Source organism: Heteronotia binoei, chromosome 16 (assembly GCF_032191835.1).
Source record: "Heteronotia binoei isolate CCM8104 ecotype False Entrance Well chromosome 16, APGP_CSIRO_Hbin_v1, whole genome shotgun sequence".
Taxonomy (NCBI): domain Eukaryota; kingdom Metazoa; phylum Chordata; class Lepidosauria; order Squamata; family Gekkonidae; genus Heteronotia; species Heteronotia binoei.
The window spans coordinates 21,655,077-21,678,350 of record NC_083238.1 but is presented as its reverse complement, the minus strand read 5'-3'; the positions used below and the strand labels follow the sequence as shown (position 1 = coordinate 21,678,350).

At 42.9% G+C, this 23,274-nt stretch overlaps 1 protein-coding gene across 11 annotated transcripts in view; it reads right to left on the bottom strand.

Annotated features, from left to right (window-relative positions):
* Positions 1–23,274, bottom strand: part of PKP4 (plakophilin 4) — a 173,981-nt gene that overhangs the window by 54,917 nt on the left and 95,790 nt on the right. For all 11 annotated transcript variants that reach the window (XM_060257373.1, XM_060257380.1, XM_060257372.1 and 8 more), the window contains one exon: positions 14,686–14,720. In XM_060257373.1, the coding sequence (XP_060113356.1) occupies positions 14,686–14,720 (35 nt within the window). The remainder of the gene's footprint in view (positions 1–14,685; positions 14,721–23,274) is intronic.

Sequence of the window (23,274 nt, the reverse complement as noted above, 5' to 3'; positions counted from 1 at the left end):
TTTTCTTCTCCTTAACTTTACACAGGTCATAAGATGTACACCCAATCACCACAACAAACAGAGGAAAGCCAGCTGGGTGAGCAGGACCCCACCTAATTCCATCACACTTACTAAGGAAAACAGCTGTTCCAGAGAGAAGCCAAGTCTCACCCAGTATTGAGCTACCAGAATGTTAATCAAGGCTTTTCAATTATTAATCTGTGTGCTTTTAGCCACAAAAATGCCTATAGCATTAGCATTCTACCAAAGAAATAACTGTACACACATTTTCATTCCATGGAAATATGTAGGACTGTCCAGCTAAAGTAATTAAGGCAGTCTGATCTGCCCACCAAAGAAATACTTCTCTGGTCACAACCAAGATTGCCTTGAAATACACTCACTCCTCTCCACCTGGATAACTGCCCCGCCTCGTGTTAGGAAAATTCCCCAGGAACTTGCTTCCCTCTGTAAGTCAAGTAACTCAGCAGATCAACCTCCCCCATACCACTCCCTTTCTAAACCCAGAAACAAAGAAATCTTGTTTTTAGTCAAGACACTGGTCCTATAACCAGGATCAGAATCTCCTCCACTGGTTATTACACTTCGGCTTCATTGCTGTGTGATGCTACAGAAGCTGTCATTCATCAAGTGTCTCTACTTACTTTCAAACCACAGCAAGATTTGTTCCTTGTTGCTCTTCCCTTTTGCTCAAATGATTCAGCTTCTGCCTAGAAATGTAGATTTACAGCCTGGAGCTGATGTAGCCCTTAGCCTGCTCTTTTGCTTAATCTCTTTGACCTCTTGCTTTCTGCTCCCCCTGAAGACCATATTCATTGTGTGGGTGCTCCAGAAAATCTGGCTTCATTTAGAAAGCTTTCTGGTTTTTGGCATTGTATAGCTTGAGTAGTCTTATTCTCCATCCCATCTGTTTGCATTGTTTTCCTCAATAAACTTGGTTTCTAGTTTCCATCTATCCTGATTCTCGATATGACTTTTAAGCTTGTAAAGATTCTTTACCCTTTTGTCAACAGAACCTTTATAGCTCTTGCATGGGTCACACTACACAGAATGAATGTCTTCCTTAAAGCAAAACTACTTATGTATGTATCAACTTTCTCACCCACCACAGTAGCAGAAAGCACTGCATAAAAACTAGACCAGCACAATTGAAATTAAAAGCACAGACAAGAAAAAAAATGGCTTCAGCATAACACACTCCTTATAAAAACTGTCATATGCCCATCTAAATGGAATGGCCTTACATTCCTTACAGAAGGTGGATGGCACAGGGGCCTTCTTTACTTCCTGAGCATGGCACTGCATAAAGTGGGACCCCGCCCCCAAAGAACTGGCTTGTGATGTGGCCAATCTGAAAGCTTAAAAGAAGACTCAACCCCAAAGCTGCGCCCACCCCCCGGGCGGGGGGGGAGGGAGGATCCAAGATAGTGAACAGGCTCATAAATTGTACAGAACCTGTCAGTGGTTTTGTTAGCCCAGGGGCGAAAAACACTTGCGTTATTTTAGTGTGGGTTTGGTCCAATCCTGAAAGTAATACATGTCTAGAGTTCAGTGTGTTTTCCTGACCACATGTATGGCAACTGTTTTGTTTCTGGGGCTCTCTGGATACTCAGAATCAACTTTTCAGTAGGCAAAGGAAGAGAAAAGAGGAAGAGATCCACTGTGAGACTTTGTCCCATTCACGCTTTACTGGATCCAACTATATTTTACTGAGAACACAGATTCTAATAAATAAGCTACCGGAAGAAGTAATTGTGTGAGAGAATTACTTTTGTATATGAAGATTCAATGCTTAAAAAAAAATTCTTTGTGCAAAGCAGGTGCTGTTTTCTTCTCAACTCCAAAGCTGAGCATTACATATTTCCTAAGTAGGAAAACTATGAAGCAGATGTTGATGACTGTATTGCTAGCTATGATATTTATTCTTGTATTTTAGATATAAAACAAATACACTTGCTTCAAAGGCTCCTATAGTTTGAATAATAAAGGTACAGTACAAAAAGCACCAGAAGGCATAAAATTCATAAGTGGGAACTGCTTCCTCGAATTAATTTGTCATGCTAAACCCCAGGCAATCCTTTTGCCTAACTAACAGGTGATTTAAGGGAACTACTAGAGGGTTCTAGGGCAAACTGCCTTTTCAGTACAGTTCTTTTTCAAAAAAAGGTAGAATTAATTACTGTAACAGCAAATTTGATGGTCACATAGTATGGCAGCAAAATGGGGCCACCCACTGGCAAGGTCGGCATTTCTTCTTACTTAGGGGACTGCAAGCATGCAGACAAATATTCATTTTAAACATGAACTCTCCTTGCCAGTGGCCCAAAGAACAATTAGCATGCTGAAGGTAACTGTGCCAGTTAAAGGGGAGGGGGGAAATGGTCTGCTCAAGCCCTATTTAGCATCTGGGAGGAAGAAACTGGAGATAGGGGCTGTGCACCAGAAAGCATCTATCCTCCCTACCATAAACCCTTTCCACTCTCTTCAAGGTTAACAAGATTATAAAGGCTACGATTACTTTGAAGCAAAGAGAGTTTAGGGGAGGGGATAATTAGCATAGGAGGAGAAAAGCTTTTTCCGTTCTTAATTAATCACCTCCTCCAAGAGGAAGACTGAATCCCCTAACAGCTTATCGAATCCATGAGGTATGCATTCTCTAACTTCAAGTTTTCTTTTCTTTAAATGCTCACATGCAGGGGTCATTTTGTAAAAAAAAAAAAAAAAAGTGCAGAAGTTCAGTAGTATATCTCATTTGCATATGCCCCGGGATCCGTGTGCAGCAGGGAGAGAACTCCCCACTTCATGCAGACCTTGGCTGGAGGTTTAGGAGCTGCGCTCCTGTGAACTCCTGCTGAATTCAAGCCCTGCTCATATGTGACACGAAGAATCAGACAAATGTATCGCGCTCCTATGTTCTATACAAGCTCAGGGTTGGATGGCCAGTTTCCTGTTCACCTGTCCTAGCCTCAAATCTAGATTGGCAAAGTTCAGGGTAAGGGAAACAGAAAGCTACTTCTATATCCTTGCAACTCAGTCACCCTACTATACTTCAAAGGGTACTTCTCACAATCTGTGCAGTTCTGCTGTAGAATGCACACAGGTCGTATTTCAGCAACACAAACCTATTGTGAATGTTTTTGCTCCCGTAGCTGATTAATTTTAGGAAGGTAAAAGACAGCTGGTGCAGAGGCAGCTGAAGCTTAATCGACATCCTGAAAGCAACTTCCACATCAGCTTGGAAGTCTGGAAACAAAGAAAAAGTCCACAGATCTCCCCAAAAATATATCCGTAATTGGTTTGGGCTAAAAGGAGGAAGTGCGAGCCCTGCGGGACTTTAATCAGTTCCGCAGGGCTTGCAAAACCACCCTCTTTCTGCAAGCTTATAAGGAACCATGAAAACGATATCTAGCCGCCGGAATATATCTATTGGAATAGCACCTAATCTATTGTAGTTTTAAATTTTTATGTAACTGTTTTTAAAAGTATTTATTAACTGTATTTTAAATTGTTTTATATAAATCATGGCGTAGACCATGTCCTGTCAGCCGCCCTGAGCCTGCTTCGGCGGGGAGGGCGGGATACAAATAAAATTTATTATTATTATTATTAAAAGTCTAGCTCCAGATAAAATATAAAGGAGCAAAAAGAACATTTTTGTTAAATCCTAATCCATAGGAAAATCCAGTAGTGCTTGATGGCAAATTCTGTAGTTCGATATAGATCTCTCCCCCTTCTGGGAACTTCTGCACTGAGGAACCTCAGAACAGAATGAGAGTGATGCTGAAGTACATTTTTGTTATCACAGAGTTGGAAGGGGTCATACAGGCCATCTAGTCCAACCCCCTGTTCAATGCAGGATCAGCCTACAGCATCCAGTTTCCTTAATTTTTATAAAATGGTCCAACAAGTACTAATCGGTCATTCAGAGCACGAAAAGGAAGGGGAGACCCCCTAAAAGACTCCCTAAATGGACTGAAGAATATTCAATTAGGGTCAATGGGGCTGCGTGAGGGACTGATTTCAATCTACGAAACCAGACTGAAAAGGGTTCTGAATTAGGGATATTATTTGAGGTCTGGTAGCCGCGAAAAAGAAGCAGTGATGCAGAGTCAATCCCACTGACTCGTTTCTTTTGATTTATATGCCATGGGCCAGGGAAGGCAAACGCTTCTTCATACAGAAATTGGTGCTGCTTATTCCTAAAAACTCCAGTCACAGGACTGGCTTCATATTTTAAGCTTCAAATGCACTTACTGCATAAAAGGTAAAGGTAGTCCCCTGTGCAAGCACCAGTCATTTCTGACTTTGGGGTGACGTCGCATCATAATGTTTTCACGTCAGACTTTTTTATGGGGTGGTTTGCCATTGCCTTCCCCAGTCATCTACACTTTACCCCCAGCATGATGTGTACTCATTTTACCGACCTCTAAAGGATGGAAGGCTGAGTCAACCCTGAGCCGGCTACCTGAACCCAGCTTCCACCAGAATCGAACTCAGGTTGTGAGCAGAGCTTGGACTGCAGTACTGCAGTGTACCACTCTGCACCATGGGGCTCCAACACTTACTGCATATTGGACATATGACATAAGGACATATGAAGCTGCCTTATACTGAAACAGACCTTGGTCCATCAAAGTCAGTATTGTCTACTCAGACTAACAGTGGCTCTCCAGGGTCTCAAGCTCTCCAGGGTATTTGCCTGGACCCTTTTTGTGGAGATGCCAGAGATTGCACCTGGGACCTTCTGCTTACCAAGCAGATGCTCTACCACTGAGCCACCGTCCCTCCCCTATTGTATGGCAAACATCTGCATGGGAGATACACGTCCTTGAAAAACAGCATGGTACAGTCTAGGATCTGGGAGACCCAGGTTCAACATCCTACTTAATTACTTTTGAGTCATCCATGAGAACTAAAGAGTAGCGGCTGTTAGTTCTTTGTAGCAAAATAAGATGTCAGTTCAGAGGCTTCTTACACACAATTGCAAGTCATTTCTGTATGAGTTTTCATCAGTCGGAGCTCACTTCTTCAACGTATCTGAAGCAATGAGCTCTGCCTCATGAAAGCTCATAATTAAATAAATATTAGTATTTCAATGAGCCAGTCTCTCAGACTAACCTACCTAACAGGATGAAATACATATTTATTACATCTATGCTCCAAAAAAAAAAATCCCAGGCAGATCAAAGGAATGGTATACCTCCTTTCTTCTTGGTAGACCTCGAAACTGCAACCTCAGATAAGTTTCCATATTCTTTGTAGATGCCAGAGTCTACTGAGGTTCATTGTTGATTCAGTGATACATATTATAAGAATAAAAACAGAATGGGGAGAGCAATGTCGGAACCTGCTCTGGGTCTAGAGAAGCCAGCCTCCAGGTGGGACCTGGCTATCCCATGGAATTGCAGCTCATCTCCAAACTACACAGATCGGTAGTCCTGGAGAACATGGATGCTTTGGACTCTGGCACTTTATCCCACTAAGGTTCCTGTCCTTCCCAGGCTCCATCCCCTAACCTGGATATGGCATTCCCATCCCCAATACCCTAATTGTGGCAACCCTACCTGGGTCCCCATCTATCTATCTATATAAAAACAAGTGTCATGACCAACTCATCAATACTCAGTCTAAATCGCTGGACCTAGAAACCCAAAATTTGGGGAGTGCATTCCTTCCATGATGCAAGTGCCCACTCTGAAGGGATTTTTTAGAAATTCCAAGGGGTAAAATGTGTTTTTGCAAAGAGGTAAAAGGTTTGCTGTGTGCTGGCAGGCTGTTGTCTGCTTGCACACCCCTCTCTCTGATTGGTCAGATGTGCAACTCTGTGTTCTGAGGCAAAAATCCATTAACAGACTGTTCAGACAGCTGAACAGGTGTCCTGACTGACTCATCAATAAGGGAAATTACTCATTATTGGTATATTTTCCCACCAGTTAGAATATCTACCTGAAGGAGCTCACTTGGCTTGTGCTTGAGCTGTTCTATAGCCTTATTCTGAGCAACTCTTACAGGTAAGATTTAAACCTAGTCTCACAGAATCTGTCATACAGGATTCAGGGACGCAGGATTTATGCCAGACCATATCTAGTGTGCGTAGAGCAGCACTCATGGAATAAACTTCACCATTTCTCAATGTAGCCTGCTATGACCTCTAAGACTGGTTGGTGGGTCCTTGGAAACAGCGCAGGGGATTAAATATGAGAAGGAATGACAAAAATTTTCATCACTTCAGTATCCATGCATTAACACCTACGTCAACAACTGAACTAACCTACTGATTGAGATCATCAGCACTACATTTCATGAAAAATATATTTTGTAGCTGTGTACTTCAGAAACAAAAAAGCAATCAACTCAAATAAGGAACTAGCATTTATTGTTGTTACAAAGAAACAAAGGAAAAACTTGAGAAGATAAATGTTTGGGAAAAAATTACAAGAAATGTTTGCAATTTGTTAGAGAACAAACAACAACAATGTAGAAGATTCATATACTAAAGAGGGCCATTGGTGTGCAATGTCAGAGCACTGGACACTGATAGAACAGAACAAGTGAACCTCTGTAAAAGAAACTGGATTTATTATAGAAGAATGATAAAGAAAAGTGCTTGATCAATAATTTATTATGGTCACAGACCAGCAGAGTAAAACATACATGGCTATAACGGGCGGCCAAACTTGCTTAACGTAAGAGCCACACAGAATCTGCATCAGGTATCTGAGAGCCGCAAGACATGAATGTCAGATGTTTGAGAGAAGGAAAGAAGGAAGGGAGGAAGATAGGGGGAGGGAGGAAGATGTGAAAAGAAAGCAACTTTAAGTCCATTCTCCAAGTCACCGGCTGGCTTGGCCTGGAAAAGTGATTTAAAGAGAGAAACGTCTTCTCCAAGCTGGCTGACAGGATGGTGGGGGCTTCGAGAACCACACAGTATGAGCCACAGTTTGGACTCCCCTGGGCTATAAGAACACACACACACACACAGTCTTCCATTACAATATATTTTAGAAATCCAATATGTATAACTGAATCTTGGTAGACTCTGGCATCTGCAAACAATCTGGCAACTTATCCAAGGTTGAAGATTCAAGGTCTGCAAAGAAAATAAGAGGTACACCATTCCTCCGATCTGACTGGGATCTTTTGGAGAATAGGTGTAATAAATATATATTTAAGGTCGTTATAGAAGAGAGGGACCAAGCCGCAGCATGTGTCCAACTGTTTTAATTTCCGCAGTACTACAGGGGCACAAATGCCCCTGAAGTGGCACACCATAGTATCTTCTTTCTAATAAAAGTGGATGAAAGAACACTGAGGCAGGCCAGAGTGAAAGCTATCTTGTGTTTGGGAATCCATAAATTAGTTAGAAAGTTTGACAATGCTGATTTCTTGTTCCTAAAGTGATGGTGTTGAAGGTCACTGTTCCAAATAATTTGCTTTATTCAGATTTAGCTTTGGAATAACCCACGACTACTAGGAGAATATCAGAATAGGTGGTGATGGCGTGTTTATTACATCTATTCTCCAAAAGATCCCGGTATGCCATCACCACCTATTCTGTGCTGCCTGTGGTGATGGCATACGAACCCCCCTGAGGGAGATCAACTTGTCCCTCTCAACAGGGGCATTCCTGGGGGCCTTGAAGGAAGCAGTGGTCCGTCCTCTCCTGAAGAAATCATCTTTGGAACCTATGGTCCTAGCAAACTACTGCCCAGTCTCGAACTTGCCGTTCCTGGGCAAGGTAGTGGAGAGGGCGGTGACAACGCAGCTTCAGGCTTTCTTGCTGATCCTTCTTGATCTGTCAGCAGCATTCGATATGGTCGACCATGAAGTGTTGGCCCAACACCTCACCAATGCAGGGATATTGGGGCTGGCCCTACAATGGCTGGTCTCCTTTCTCCAAGGTTGGGGACAGAGGGTGGCGGTTGGGGGTGAACTATCCCAGCGGCACCCATTACAATGTGGTGTGCTGCAGCGAGCAATTATTTCCCCGATGTTATTCAACATCTACATGTGCCCTCTTGCCCAGATTATCCAGAGGTATGGGCTGGGGTGTCATCAATATGCAGATGACACTCAGCTCTATCTGCTGAAGGATGGCTGCCCAGATTCAGCCCTGGAGGAGCTGGGTAGGGCATTGCAAGCTGGGGATGGTTGGTTGCAACAGAACTGGCTGAAACTGAATCCATCAAAGATGGAGGTCCTGTGCCTAAGTTACAGGGGGCTGGGATCAGAGATCAGGCTCCCATTCTTTGATGGGGCTTCACTGATGCCCACATCAAGTGTAAAGAACTTGGAGGTATTCCTGGATGCCTCTCTGACTATGGAGGCTCAGGTTATCACCGCTGCCAAATCAGCCTTTTTCCCATCTGAGGTGGGTCAGACAGTTGGTCCCATATCTCGTCCCCCACGATATCTCGTCACTTCCAGGCAAGATTATTGTAACTCTCTCTATATGGGGCTGCCCTTGACCCTCCAGCTGGCGCAAAAGGATGTTGTAAGGATGTTGACATTGTCGCCTATATGGGCATGGATCCATCCTGTGCTGCGTGAACTGCACTGACTACCTATTGAGTACCAGATCCAGTTCAAGGCGTTGGTACTTTCATTTAAAGCCTTATATGGCCAGGGACTAGCATACCTACAGGATCACCTCTCCCTGTATGAGCCCTGAAGGTCTTTACGATCAGCAACCCAACAGCTTCTGGTGATACCCAGCCCCAGAGATGCTCATCTGGCCTCGACGAGGGCCAGAGCCTTTTTGGCCCTGGTCCCTGCCTGGTGGAATGAGCTCCCCCTGGAGATCCGGGCCCTGCGGGATCTGCTTCAATTCCACAGGGCCCGTAAAACAGAGCTCTTTCACCAGGCTTTCAGCTGAGGCAGTGGACGTTACTTGTTACCGGCCTCCCCCCTTTATTCCATTCCAGTGCTATAAGATCTGCTGGACCTGGACAATAAGCCATGTCTGTGAGGCAGAATTTGCCATTTTAATACCTACTGTTACTCTGTAACTTTAGATTTTATATATTTTAAATTGTTTTTTTTTACTGTTGATTGTTTTTATGATGTAACCCGCCCTGAGCCTGTTCTATAGGAAGGGCAGGCTAAAAAAAAAAAAAATCGAATAAAAATAAATAAATAAATAAATAAATGGATTATAATAATTTCTCTGAAGTTCTTTCTTTTCCATTTTGATTGAAAGGTTATTAATGTTACAGGTACAAGACCCTACAGGAGAGAAAACAAGCTTGTGCCAGTAATTGATCCTGTGTACCCATGCACAAACATTCAGAGAAATTAAACCCACCTCTAAACACAAAACTGTATTAGGAACACAGTGGGGTACAGCAAACATGGCTCTCAGGAATTTGGTCTGAAGAGAAAAATATTGAAGTATATCCTCCAAGCAGTAATAGAATGTAAAAAGTTACTGTATGATAGAAGTTACTAAAAAAAAAAAACACGATGAAGCATAGGGTGGCCAGACCGTCCCGGTCTCCCGGGACTTTCCCGGTTCTGGCCCCCAATTCCCGGCTCCCGGGCTGGGTATACCGGGACCATTAAGAGGTCCCGGTTTAGCCAGCCAGAGAGCCGGGGGCCGCGCGCCCGGGCGGGGAAGGCAGCGAGTGAGGGAGGGACGCAGAGTGTTGGACTGGAGGGGCCACTGGCCTGATCCAACAGGGCTTCTCTTATGTTCTTATGTGACCCAGAGTGTTGGACTGGATGGGCCACTGGCCTGATCCAACAGGGCTTCTCTTATGTTCTTATGTGACCCAGAGTGTTGGACTGGATGGGCCACTGGCCTGATCCAACATGGCTTCTCTTATGTTCTTATGTGACGCAGAGTGTTGGACTGGATGGGCCACTGGCCTGATCCAACAGGGTTTCTCTTATGTTCTTATGTGACGCAGAGTGTTGGACTGGATGGGCCACTGGCCTGATCCAACAGGGCTTCTCTTATGTTCTTATGTGACGCAGAGTGTTGGACTGGATGGGCCACTGGCCTGATCCAACAGGGCTTCTCTTATGTTCTTATGTGACCCAGAGTGTTGGACTGGATGGGCCACTGGCCTGATCCAACAGGGCTTCTCTTATGTTCTTATGTGACCCAGAGTGTTGGACTGGATGGGCCACTGGCCTGATCCAACAGGGCTTCTCTTATGTTCTTATGTGACGCAGAGTGTTGGACTGGATGGGCCACTGGCCTGATCCAACAGGGCTTCTCTTATGTTCTTATGTGACGCAGAGTGTTGGACTGGATGGGCCACTGGCCTGATCCAACAGGGCTTCTCTTATGTTGTTATGTGACGCAGAGTGTTGGACTGGATGGGCCACTGGCCTGATCCAACAGGGCTTCTCTTATGTGACAATACTGACTTTGGTGGACCCAAGCACTGATTCAGTGTAAAGGAGCTTTGTGTTTGTGACTGGAGTAGACAATACTGACTTTGGTGGACCCAAGCACTGATTCAGTGTAAGGGAGCTTTGTGTTTGTGTCTTCTAGTGCAATTTTGTTCTCAGATCCTGTATTTACTTCATCAGTATATGGGATAAGGCACTTTCTCAACTGTGCTGCATAATGCAGCCTATTTATTTTGTCCTGTTGGCTCTATCTGCGCCACCTTCATCACTTTCGGGGTGTGGATCCCCCAGTGGAGTGGTCTCCCGACTCCCTCCGCCGGCTGTTTCTGATAGCCCTACGCCCCCTCTTTCATTTGATATGTGTCCCGTGCGGGTGCCACCCTCCCGCCAGGAGATGCCGCAAAATGAGCCCCCTTGAGGCTTATGGCGGCAGGGCTCGGGGGAAGCGAGCTAGACTGCTGTTCTTTTGAGGGGTTATAGAGTGTTTCGAGCCCGTCCCTGTGGCATCGGTCCCATCATTGTGGGGCCCAGGGGGCCGGCGCAGCGGCACGCTGAAGCAGCCTGTCGGTCACTTCCAGGTTCCTGTCCTGCATCTCGACCGGTGTTATTAGTGACAGGCTGCTTCGGCGTGCCGCTGCGCCGGCCCCCTGGGTCCCACAACGATGGGACCGATGCCACAGGGACGGGCTCGAAACACTCTATAACCCCTCAAAAGAACAGCAGTCTAGCTCGCTTCCCCCGAGCCCTGCCGCCATAAGCCTCAAGGGGGCTCATTTTGCGGCATCTCCCGGCGGGAGGGTGGCACCCGCACGGGACACATATCAAATGAAAGAGGGGGCGCAGGGCTATCAGAAACAGTCGGCAGAGGGAGTCGGGAGACCACCCCACTGGGGGATCCACACCCCGAAAGTGATGAAGGTGGCGCAGATAGAGCCAACAGAGCCAACAGGACAAAATAAATAGGCTGCATTATGCAGCACAGTTGAGAAAGTGCCTTATCCCATATACTGATGAAGTATATACAGGATTTGAGAACAAAATTGTTTCCGGCGGTGATATTTGGGGGATTTTTGGGGACGTCACAGGAAGTGCTGTGAAGTCACTTCCTGTTTCCGGCAGTGGCATTTGGGGGAAATGATGTCATTTGGGGGAAATGATGTCACAGGAAGTGATGTCACTTCCCGTTTCCGGCAGGTGACGCGGGGGGAAATGATGTCACAGGAAGTGATGCCACTTCCTGTTTCCGGTGGTGGCATGACGTCACCGGAAGTGACGTCACTTCCTGTTTCCGGCAGCGCGCGCGCAAAGCGCGTGCGCACCCCCACCCACCCACCCCCCAGTGTCCCTGGCTGGCCTTCAGACATTATGGTCACCCTAATGAAGCATCATCTCAAATTTGAATGACAAACAGATGTAGTAAAAGGATGAACGAGAGTCTTAAAATCATGAGGTTTTTAAAGACTAACCAAACACTCATAAATATTTGCAAAATATATCTGCAGCATTAATATTTTAAAGCTCGGTTTGGAAAAATGTTACGGTTAACATAAACTGTATTTGATTAATTAAAACCGTTTCTTTGCCCCTTTTCCACCCATAAAGGGTCCCCAAGTAAACAAACATTAAAATATTTCTGACATCGAAGTAGTATATATAAAATATTTAAACAATTCAATAATAAAACATATAAACACACAGGCACGCTTAAAAACAAATCCCAGGAGAAGCACCAACAAGTTACTGGGGGTGCACCAACAAGTTACTGGGGGTATGCCAACCGAAACGTAAATATTCACCTACTGGCAGAAGAACACAATGATAGAGGGAGACAGATTAATGTCCCAAATTCTTGGCAATGCTTTCAAGAAGGCCCTATTCTCATGTATCTTGTCATCTAGGTTCATGTGTGCTGGCCCCCAAACCATACAGGGTTTCCAAAAGTCAATATCAGCACCTTGAATTGAGCCCAGAAGAAAACTGGGAGCCAGTACAGATTGAACAAGACTAGAGTGGTACAATCCCTACGATTTAGTCACTATTCTGCCCCCAGAATTCTGTACCCCTCTGTAGTTCCTGGACAATCTTTACAGGGAGCCCCATGTAGAGTGCATTGCAGTAATCTAGATGCTATTTTTTTAATTTATATTATTTATAGTCTGCCTTTCTCACAGCAAATTACTCAAGGCAAATTACTAAACTTGCCATATTCCCGCTGGGCGTGGAGGTTCCCCCAATTTTGGGGTCTCCAACCTGCCGCCCCATAACAAGCCGGGGAAGGAGCTCTGCCCCCAAAGAGCTCTGGTGCACCGCAACATGCCTGGCATGATGACATCACCCAGAAGTGATGTTATCGTGCCAGGCATGGGCTACGGCTTACCCAATTGCCAATCGTGCCATGCACACTTTGCACAGCAAAAAAAATCACCCCACCTCTTACCTGGAGACAGGTAAGACTTGGCAACCCTACAAATGACACATCGTAAGTCAATAAAATCAACAAAACAGGGCATTTAATAACAAATGCATTTGGATTTTAGAAACCTGGAACCACTGGAAAAAACTGAAGCATAGCATAAATATTAACATGACACGTTAAGTGGTACAAAAAATACATAATAGGAACCTAATTACAATAAACTATACACAACAGTATAGATAAGTCTCCAGTCATTTATCCAAGTAAGTTTGTGAACCATTTATACAATATATAGCCTTACTACGTGCACATAAAATCTCTCCTGAATAATTCCGTTTTGCATATATTGTGGAAAGTTTTCCTGACCTCCTTGGGTAAGCCATTCCCTAAGATGGGAGCTATGATCTTAGTCAGGCGTGGGCAGTAGCTGATTATGCCCATCTGCAGGTTAGCACCTGCAGAAGCCCTGCTGACATGAGTGAAGTTGTCACAGCATAGCAAAAAGCTTGGCAAAACTATCAAGCTGTCTGTTCCTGGGGCATTAGAGGTTAAGCACAAGCAGGGCTGGCCCTCTCACTAGGCAAATTAGGCAGGGCGGGAGTGCTAAATTTGGTCCTCCCCTAGACAGATTCATAGTTTGCCTCTTCCTCCACTTGCCCCTTCCCCTCCTCTGTAGCTTGCCTGCCCCGTCTCCTCCCCGTTGCTTGTCCGCCATCCTCTTCCTTCACCCACCCCCTTCCCCTCCTTCATACCCCACTTCCTCCCCATTGCTTATCCACCATCCTCTTTCTTTACCCACCCCTTCCCCTTCTCTGTAGCTTGCCTTCTCTGCCTCCTCCCCATTGCTTGTCCGCCATCCTCTTCCTTCACCCACCCCTTCCCCTTCTCCGTAGCTTGCCTTCTCTGCCTCCTCCCTGTTGCTTGTCTGCCATCCTCTTCCTTTGCCTGCCCGCCCCTTCCCTTCCTCTATAGCTTGACTGCTCCCTCCTCTCTGTTGCTTGTGTCCACTATCCTCTTCATTTGCTTCCCGCTCCTTCCCCTCCTCCGTAGCTTGCCCGCCCCGTCTCCTCCCCTCTGCTTGTGACTGCCGTCCTCTTCGTCCACCCACCCCTACCCCTCCTCTGTAGTGCCAAATATGGTCCTCTCCTAGACAAATCCATAGTTTGTCTCTTCCTCTGCTTGCCCCTTTCCCTCCTCTGTAGCTTGCCTGCCCTGTCTCCTCCCCATTGTTTGTCCGCCATCCTCTTTGCCCACCCACCCTTTCTCCTCCTTTGTAGCTTGCTCACCCCACTTCCTCCCTGGCACTTGTCCGCCATGCACAGCAAATGAGTGATGGGGAGGAGGCGGTGCGGGCAAGCTATGGTGGAGGGTAAGGGGTGGTGGGAGGAGGAAGAGGACAGTGGACACAAGCGATGGGGAGGAGGTGGGGGTGGCAAGCTATGGAGGAGGGGAAGGGGCAAGCGGAGGAAGAGGATGGCGGACAAGCAACGAGAAGGAGATGGGGCAGGCAAACTACAGAAAAGGGTAAGGGGCAGGCAAGCTACAGAGGAGGGGAAGGGGCAAGCGAAGGAAGAGGCAAACTATGGATTTGTCTAGGGGAGGACCAAATTTGGCACCCCTGCCCTGCCGGCGCCCCTTGCATGTTGCTAACTGTGGGTGCTAAAGAAGCTGTGACCACTTAAACCACATATACATCAAAAGCAAACCTTACATATTCATCAAAACATTACTGCTGCAAAAAAATGTATATATCAGAAATATTCAAAGTATTTTATTGGGTAAAATAATTCTACATGAATTAAATAAATAACTTAAATTCAACAAAACATAGCAATTTGAATTAACATAGTTATTATGAATGAAATTTAATTTGCAACTTAGATGTACACCATACATACAAACAACTGTACCTGCTGATCTCCAGGGAAATGATTTTTCGGTAGAGCTATAGAGAAGGAAACAAAAACAAGCCTTAAGTCTTCTCAAAGCTTACTTTTCATTTTATAATCACATAAGGCATGATCAATACTTGCAACACAGAAGAATCCCTATAGAGTTCAACAGAGTCCTCTTTTTTCTTCAGATGTACATCTGCTCAGCATTGGGACAATCTAGAGAACCAGAAGCGCATCCCCCGGTACCCCCACTCAGCCCTTCCCCTCTGCTTATGACAGGACCTGATTTAGTATATGAAAAGGGATGATGTATCTGTGGAAGGCAAAAAACAGACCAACCATTTCCAGCAACAATATCACATTGTCTGTGCATGTGCAGAGGGGTAAGGGAGAAACAGGTTTCTACTGAGAACCATGGGAAGTCCACTGTACCTGTAAAAGTAAAGATTATATCTGTTGTATCAGCAGAAGTCATGCACTCAAAAATCTATCCTGTGCTAGCCGGGGAAGCAAAGGAGGCCCTCACTTCCCGGGGATTCCCCATTAACTTCAAGGAGTGTATCAATAGCTCCGCTGTAGCAAAAGGGAACATTTGCAAAGCTGAAGGTGCACACTGGAGTGGATAAAGAGCCGTGGAGTCTCAGATAAGCACCAATTCATTAAGTTTCCTGAAAATCCACACAGTGTTAGGTGGTAGCAGCAAATGCATGATGAAAAAGGCAGAGCTCTTCACACAGCAATTCTAAACAGAGCTATATCCTTTTAAACCCACTGACTTCAGTGGAGTTGGAAGGATACAACTCTGGTAAGGACTGCACTGCTAACATCCCATCAATTACTACTAGAAAATTAAACTGAATTGCATCCATATTTGTACTAGCTATGTGGAAACAAACAATCATACTATATTCTTTCCTTGCAACAGACAGAATAATAAAAAGATTACTTGTTAATAACATATTTCACTGGAGGATTCATTTATGCAAACTTGTTTATTCCTTCACAATATGAGAGTTGCTAATAAGGCATTAATTTGCACCATTTCAAAGCCAATTTCTGTCAGTTGCCAAAACAGTACAGTCAAATACATAGATGGAGTTTTTCATACTGAAATCCTTAGATGTATTTACTGGCAAAAATAGAAAGAAAAACAATTTAATCCATATCTATTTTAAAGACTGCAAGTCCTTGGGAGAAAAGAAAGATTTTAGCACTACCATCTACACTACCCTAAACACAAGACATGAAAATGGACTGCTTATTTCAATGTATTCAATACTAACTTCCCTCAGAACAAAATTAAAGGCAACCAAAATTGCTTCTGCAACTGACTCAGTTTTGAATAGAAAAACAGCTGTAGATAGGGTACCTCTTGCACTGATTCATGGCACTGCTTTAGCATTTCTGTTTACAGTTACAGTTAGCATTTCTATCCCAGTCTCAGTACAAAGAAGGTGATTCGCTGAAATCATTAGTAATTAGTACCAAGGACACCCATTTTGGATGAGGTACTAGAAACCTACTTTTCAGCTAAAACAGCTATTATGGCTCCAGGTGTGAATAAATAAAGTATCTAAATCTCCCTAGGCTTGTCTGCACAGAATCCTGCCACATTAACACCTTACTTGCAAAAAAAAAAATGCCACAGGCCCTCCTAAAAACTGAAGTTCACAGAAGGGAGTGGAAATTAAAAAGAGAAAGCCAAGGGAGGAAAAAAAAGGGTGAAATGCTTCTGCCTAAAGTACTCTGAAGACTGCTGTGTCCAGTGCAAAAAGATCCTTTTTAACTCTATGATCATAATGTTTGGCAGCAACTAGAACAAATTTTTGAGTCCAGTGACATCTTTAAGACTTGACATTCGTTCCGCTGCTCCAGACCAACATGGGTGCCCACCTTGATCTATCTTCATGGAAGGTTTAGCATCTAGTCAGCTTTTACCATAGGCAGCTTAGACCCAACATCACTCTGTGCCTTAGGGAATAACTAAATTAGGGTTACATAAAAGAGTAATTTGCATGGGGAGGAAAAAGTACGCTGCCTCATTCCTATAATGCAACTTTCCCCCAATGTCTTAAGCACAGTTAAGAGACCTAAAATATTGCATCTGCGTTAAGTGCTGGCTTTGAAATAATGTACCGTAATGCAGGGCAAAACAGTGGCATGCAGCACCTAATCTAGGGTGAACACAGACGACTCAGCCCAAACCTTGTAAAATGGGGGAAATCTTGTCAACCTTGACCGATATTGTAATATTCCATAGTTACTTTTGCTCTTCCCTTAGAGACTTTTATTTTGCCATGAATACATCTGTTGTACTTGCCCCTTCCTACATTGCTTTGTCATTACTTCCTGTTTATTTTCTGCATAAAAGGAAGTAGTTAGTTAACAGAAGTAAACAGCTGATGCCAGTTTAATAAAGTATTTTATGTATAATTTAAATTACCCCCTTGTATATTCTTTACTCAAGTATTTTTTAAAAAATGCTTCATTTGACTGTTTATGTGTATACCTGGCAGCCGGTGGGAGCATCCTTGGTCCTCTCTGGGATCTTCTGCCATGTCATCATGTCAATGACATCAGGGGAGGGGAAGCTCTAGTTTCTGGGCAAAACTATGGTTTTGTAGCCAATTTTACCATAGAGTTTTGTCCAAAAACTAGAGCACTGATGAGTGACATCAGTCTTTGGGCCAGTTGGGGGCAGAATTTTCCCCTGCCAGCCAGTGGGAACCTCATAAAAGTGGGGGCTCCTTCACCCCTGGTGGGGGTCTGGCAACCCAGATACTTTTGACCACCATCTCTGAAAAATGGAGCAGAGGTTCACATGGAGCAGTACACAAACCGCCTATGAACCACCACATTTTTTTTTGTTTGGTTCGTAGGTCTCTTTAAATGCCTTTCCTTTGTACACAAACCCAGGCACACCAACCAATCTATCACACAACGCATGAACAAATAAAAGAGATTACTCTCTAAGTAAAGAAAAGAACAAACATGACAATAAACAAAGGCTCTCACAAAATTTGCAGCTGTTTAAATCTTTCACGTCCACAAACAATATTTCATATTGTGAAATCTGATCATGAAGAAAAATTAGAGAAGACAAACGATTCCTTAAAAGAAGGCCCTTATAGAACATTAGGAGCATATAGATCAGTAGGGTAGATCACTGGATGCTAATTGTGGTTGGTTACTCGTAGAAGCAGAACACTGGAGTCGGTAGATTTAGATTGAATTAAGGCAATTCTTATGCATTTGTACCAGAATCAGTCTTCCCTCTAAGCTGAGTTAGTGTGAGCTAGCTTACAGTTTTTTAGCCTCTGGCTTACACATTTTTGTCTTAGCTCAGGAAAAATGGCACCAGAGCAAACTACCTTATGCAGTAACTCACAACTTTAATGCCAATAGCTCACGAACCAGAATTTTTGCTCACAAGACTCCACAGCTTAGAGGCAGTATTGACCAGAATGTCCCTAAACTCCCAAATTAGAAGGAATGCTGACAAAATTAAGTCAAAAATGCAGTCAAATAAAAGTATGATATCATCACAAACATTCCCAAGTGATCAATCTCCTTTAATAATTAATAATAGTAATAATAATAGTTTTATAAGCCACTTCAGACACTATCCATTGTATAACAATTATATTAAAAACTCCACCTCACAGCGTACAATCTAAAACCAAAATATAGATACAAGAACTTTAAGAAAGCAAAAAAGACATGAAAGGAAGGCAGACAAGTTACCTGATATTTGTTGGTAACATCTGCTAGTAGTATTCGTTCATGCACTACTTCTTTGCTTTCAGTCTAGCTGACTGCTTTAACCATGTGCATTTATAGAATTGTCAGTGAAATTAATGAGAAAGTAATCAAGGATCTTTTAAAGATCAACAGAACCAATAAAGACGAGTCTTCATCACTATTTAGCCTACCATTTTCATGTGCTTAACCAATAACAGAAAGAAAAATGGATGGACCAAGTATGTTGGTTAAGATGAACCCTAGGAAAAGCTGCATGTTTATCTAAATGTGCACAAATCAGATTTCATTTGAAATGGAATTTCAGTGAAGCTTGCATTCAGGATTCATGGCAATATGTGCATACAAGCTTGCATCCAACAAAATATTTTGAAGACTTAATTATATTGGCTTTTAAAATGGCATCAGTGATTTTCCCCCATTTCCCTTTCTCACTGCAGACCCCAACTTTGCCTCCTGTATTGTTCCCAAGGGTTTGCAGACCCTTGGTGGGTATCAGTGGAGTGGGGAATTGGTGTAAATCTCCATCCACATTGACCCCTGGCCAAGAGAGGGCATGATTCTGCTGCCTCACTATGTACAGTATACACATTTCACCTTGCATATGAATACAGTTCCAAGAGAAATTAGACCTCTTTTCATAAGATAATGGTAGATATTAGGCACACTCTTTCTGTCTGCAGATGCCTGCCCAGACTATTGATTCCCTTCATCTCTAACCAGAGAGCCTAAGGAAAGGATCAGAAGAAACAGGGGCTGCAGAACAATAATCTGGACTCCAGTCCAGTCTTTAAAAGAGTTTAAAATTTTCCTTAATAGGGATGGGCACAAACTGACTTACAAACCAAAGTTTGTGACAAACTGGGTCAGTTCATTGATTAATGAACCATGATTCAGGCAACTGTGTTGTTTGCGACCCGCCTGTGAACTGCCATGTTTTTTACAGCAGTTTGTTTGATTCATAGGTCTCTTTAAATGTCTTTCCTCCACTTGCCTTTCCTCACAGAAGCTCTCCCCAATTCATGAACCAAGAACTGGCTTGGGAAACTGAAAAGTTTGTGGGGGTTCGTGTTTCTCACGAACCTTCATTTTCCTGGTTTGTGCACATCCCTATTCCTTAATGACAAAATATTATTTGTCTTACAGAGTGATCATATGTTTCATGAGAAATGTGACCTTAAACCAATTTTGGAGGGGGTATAATTATTTTAAAAATGGCTACAAATACATTGCATGATCACATAATTTCAACAAAAATCATGTCTATTGTGTATTATTTTATTGATTGAAATATTTATACACGGCTTTTCTCTGCAATAAGAATACAAAGCAGCTTATGACATAACTCTCTCTTCTTCTGCTTTATTCTCACAAGTACTAAAGCTGCTGAAAACCTGGAACTGGAATGACTGTGCTGTGTAATGTGTGAAGCTACCAGTCCTTTTCTAAAACAGTGGTATATTGCCATTGTTCTATCCAAGCATATTACAGAAAACCGCAAACACTGGTTGTTATAAATCAATAGATACGTTCATCAGCAGCAAGTTTTATAATTACAGTTTCAAAAGATTTATTTTTTTTTAAAAAAAGAAGTTTAACCCTCATCATTAAAGCTATAATTTAAAGCGCAACAAAATCCTAAAAAACCTGAGGAATTAAGTCACTGAAGACACCCAATTTTTAAGGTCTTGTTCCTAAACTCATAAATCAAGTTCTCCTCCCCAGTGATGGCTCATTTTCTCATGCCCAGGTTACAATTTCTAAATAAGAATATTTTACAATAATTGTAATATATCCTCGAACTGAAATCTGGCATCTGTATGATAGCTTAATTACATGCATTAAAAAACCCCTCTAATTAGCAGAGGCCCTTAATCTCATTTTGTCTTTCAAACGCAGCCACTGGTGCTAAACAAACTGACTTGCTCAGCTACAGACCAAGTTTACAAAAATATGCAGCTCTGAGGAAGAAACCAGGAGATTTCTAGTACATAAAGGAATGTATACTTCGCTAAACTGTCATATTCTTCAGAGAGTGTATTAGGCCTAGTTTCCATCTCACATCCCTTCTCTCAACATTCAATAAAGTATCATCCCCCACATCTTCCCATTCTGTTGTTTCAACTATCCTAGATATAGATGAGAAAAGAGAGGAGGATACAGAACCAGAAAACCTCCAGAAGTAGGTCTAGTGAGTTACAGTAACAGGAGCTGTCTTTCAGAGACAGCACTAATAGGATATTCTTGAAATCAGAACACTAGCGTGGGGCAGTCCAAATCTTATTGGTCTGATAAAAGATCATACTTTTCCAGCAAAAAAGACATGTGTTTGGGTGGAAATAAGTAATCATTTATTACTTTTAAGGTCACAAAAGTGCACTTGCTACAACATAAAGAGGAAATCATTTGATTTATATACAATCTATGGATAATTTAAGACTGGTCAGCCCTCGCCTAATCCGTTCCTTCTATTCTCCTTCAAAAAGCCTCTGCCATTTTTCTAAGCAGCCTGCAATCTGAGGCAAACCTACCTCCAAAGGCATGGAGTGTTACTAGAGGAGGGTAAATATTTTCATTGTAGCATACTTTTTTCAGTTAACCCCAAGCAATAAAATAAGAGTTTAATCAACAGGACAGCTTTCCTAGTATGACTTTCATTAATGAGAATTTGTCCCAAAAGAATGTCACTCTTCTCTACCGTGTCCTGATTTGACACAAAACAGTAGGGAAGTGCATCACTGCAACTTTAAAATTTTTGCAGTGTGCAAGAATGATCAAACAGTTCTTGAAAATAAAATCTAAGTATCTGATCTAAAGCCATTCACACCCACTTACCAGCTGGGGTTTGTTAAGTAAACTAAGTATGCCTTTCAATTGTTATAACAACTAAAAAATTATGCACCAATGTACATCATAAATGTTGTCCTTAATTATGTTTTCTTAACATTAATTCCAGAATTAGTTTCAAGCAGCAAAAGAATGAATTAAGGGAGGGCTGGGGCATTTTGAAGCCTATAAGGTAGTAATTTTCAACCTAAATCATGAGAACCTCGTAATTTTTCTTAACCATATACACCTATTTCTAAAAACTCCTTCAATGTCTTCCCGTCTTTCTACAAAATCTGAACAAGCAATGAAAATAACGGAGGCAATGGTATGACCAACCTTAGTTCAGGTCATAACCACTTACTTTTCCTCCAGATTCACCAACTGAAGTCCAACTACGGTATGTAAATTAAGCTTTTCTAGGCACTTTCAGATACCTATTCCTGAAATTAAACAGGTGTACTTTATAGTCTAAAACAACTGCCCTATTCTTCTGCTGTACCATTAAAAAACCCATACAAATGGGGAAAATAATATTTTATCGGAATGCAGTAATTTAACAGCCACTCAATGACAAGTGTATTAAACAAATCAGATATGTATGTTAAAATAAGTTTAGTTGGATTATGGAAGCAATAGCAGGCCTGAAGATTGGGAGTGGTGGTAAAATAAGAATATATCATTAAAAATGTCTGTTAACTTGCAGAAAGTGAACAAAGTTCTATAGCCAAACATCACATTCAGTCGATCAATGATTTCCGACAATTACTTTAATAGACACTGTTCAGAAGGCTGTATACACTAATTTTCAAAAACGCATCAGTTTCACTTGCAGTGTTCATTCATTTAGCTAAAGGTAAGTGTGGGGGCAGAAAAAAAGATTTTATTATTTCTGCACATGGAAACCATAATTGATATTGCTGTACCTAATACTGAAGCGAACAGCCTCTATATCAATCACAAAAGCAGCAAACCCAGGCTATTCATGGACAAGGCAAGATAAACTACCTAGAGGAAGAAAACACCAGCAGCTCAGAAAACCTCCATTTGATGTGGATCAAGTGTGCCCAAGGGGCACAGAACACTGAAAGCGGCTAATATGCAAAAGGAATGGAGAAGAATGGGAAAATTAACCCTGAGAGCAGGGCCAGTTCTGCCACTAGGCAAACTAGGTGACCGACTTGGGTGCGGGCATTCTGGGGTGACAAACGGGTGCCCCCCACGTGACTCAGTGACATTATCAGTGCAGGGGGAGCACCATAAGTTAACCTTGCCTAGGGTGCTGGACAGTCTAGCACTGACCCCACCTGAGAGTTTGTAGATACCTGCTAGAGGGTATTAGAGCAGAGGTTCTAAATAGAGACACACACCTAAGCCAGAGCCAAAGTCTGGGCCAGACTTTGCCCGCTTTGGAGTTTGCAAGCCAAGGTTTAGGGAAAGCACCTTCCTCTGAACACTCACTGAGCTTCTCTGTTTGGCACACCGCTTCCAGGTGGCATTAAGCCCCACCCTGGGTCATCCATAAATGATGCAAGCGTGTCATTAACATACCTGCTTCACTTCTGCATAACACAGGCACGCTGAGGGGTGAACCTGATGCCACCTAAATCAGTTCAGTTTGGGTGAGGTTTTTTTGTTGGGGGGTTCAGTCCAGAGCCACCCTGTTGCGAGCCCTGCACTGAACCGGACTTTCCTGGTCTGTGCCTATTCCTAGTTCTAAATAGTTAAATATCACCCCCAACACATGACTCCTTCTGGGCTCCTAGCTTTCATTTCACAAAGGCACACAAGACACAGAGCAGGGAGGAAAATGTCATGCAAGTTTATGAAAATCTTTATTTACTATTGTTAAAGATTTCCTTAAAGATCAAATTACAATCTTGATCAAAAAGGTTTAAAATAGTGACAAGGCAAAATACAATAGGAATGTATGGCAGTTTTATTTTCAAAGTAATTTTATGGGAGAAAACACTGTACTTGGGACTATAATTCATAATCCGCTGAAAAGTAATAAGTTTA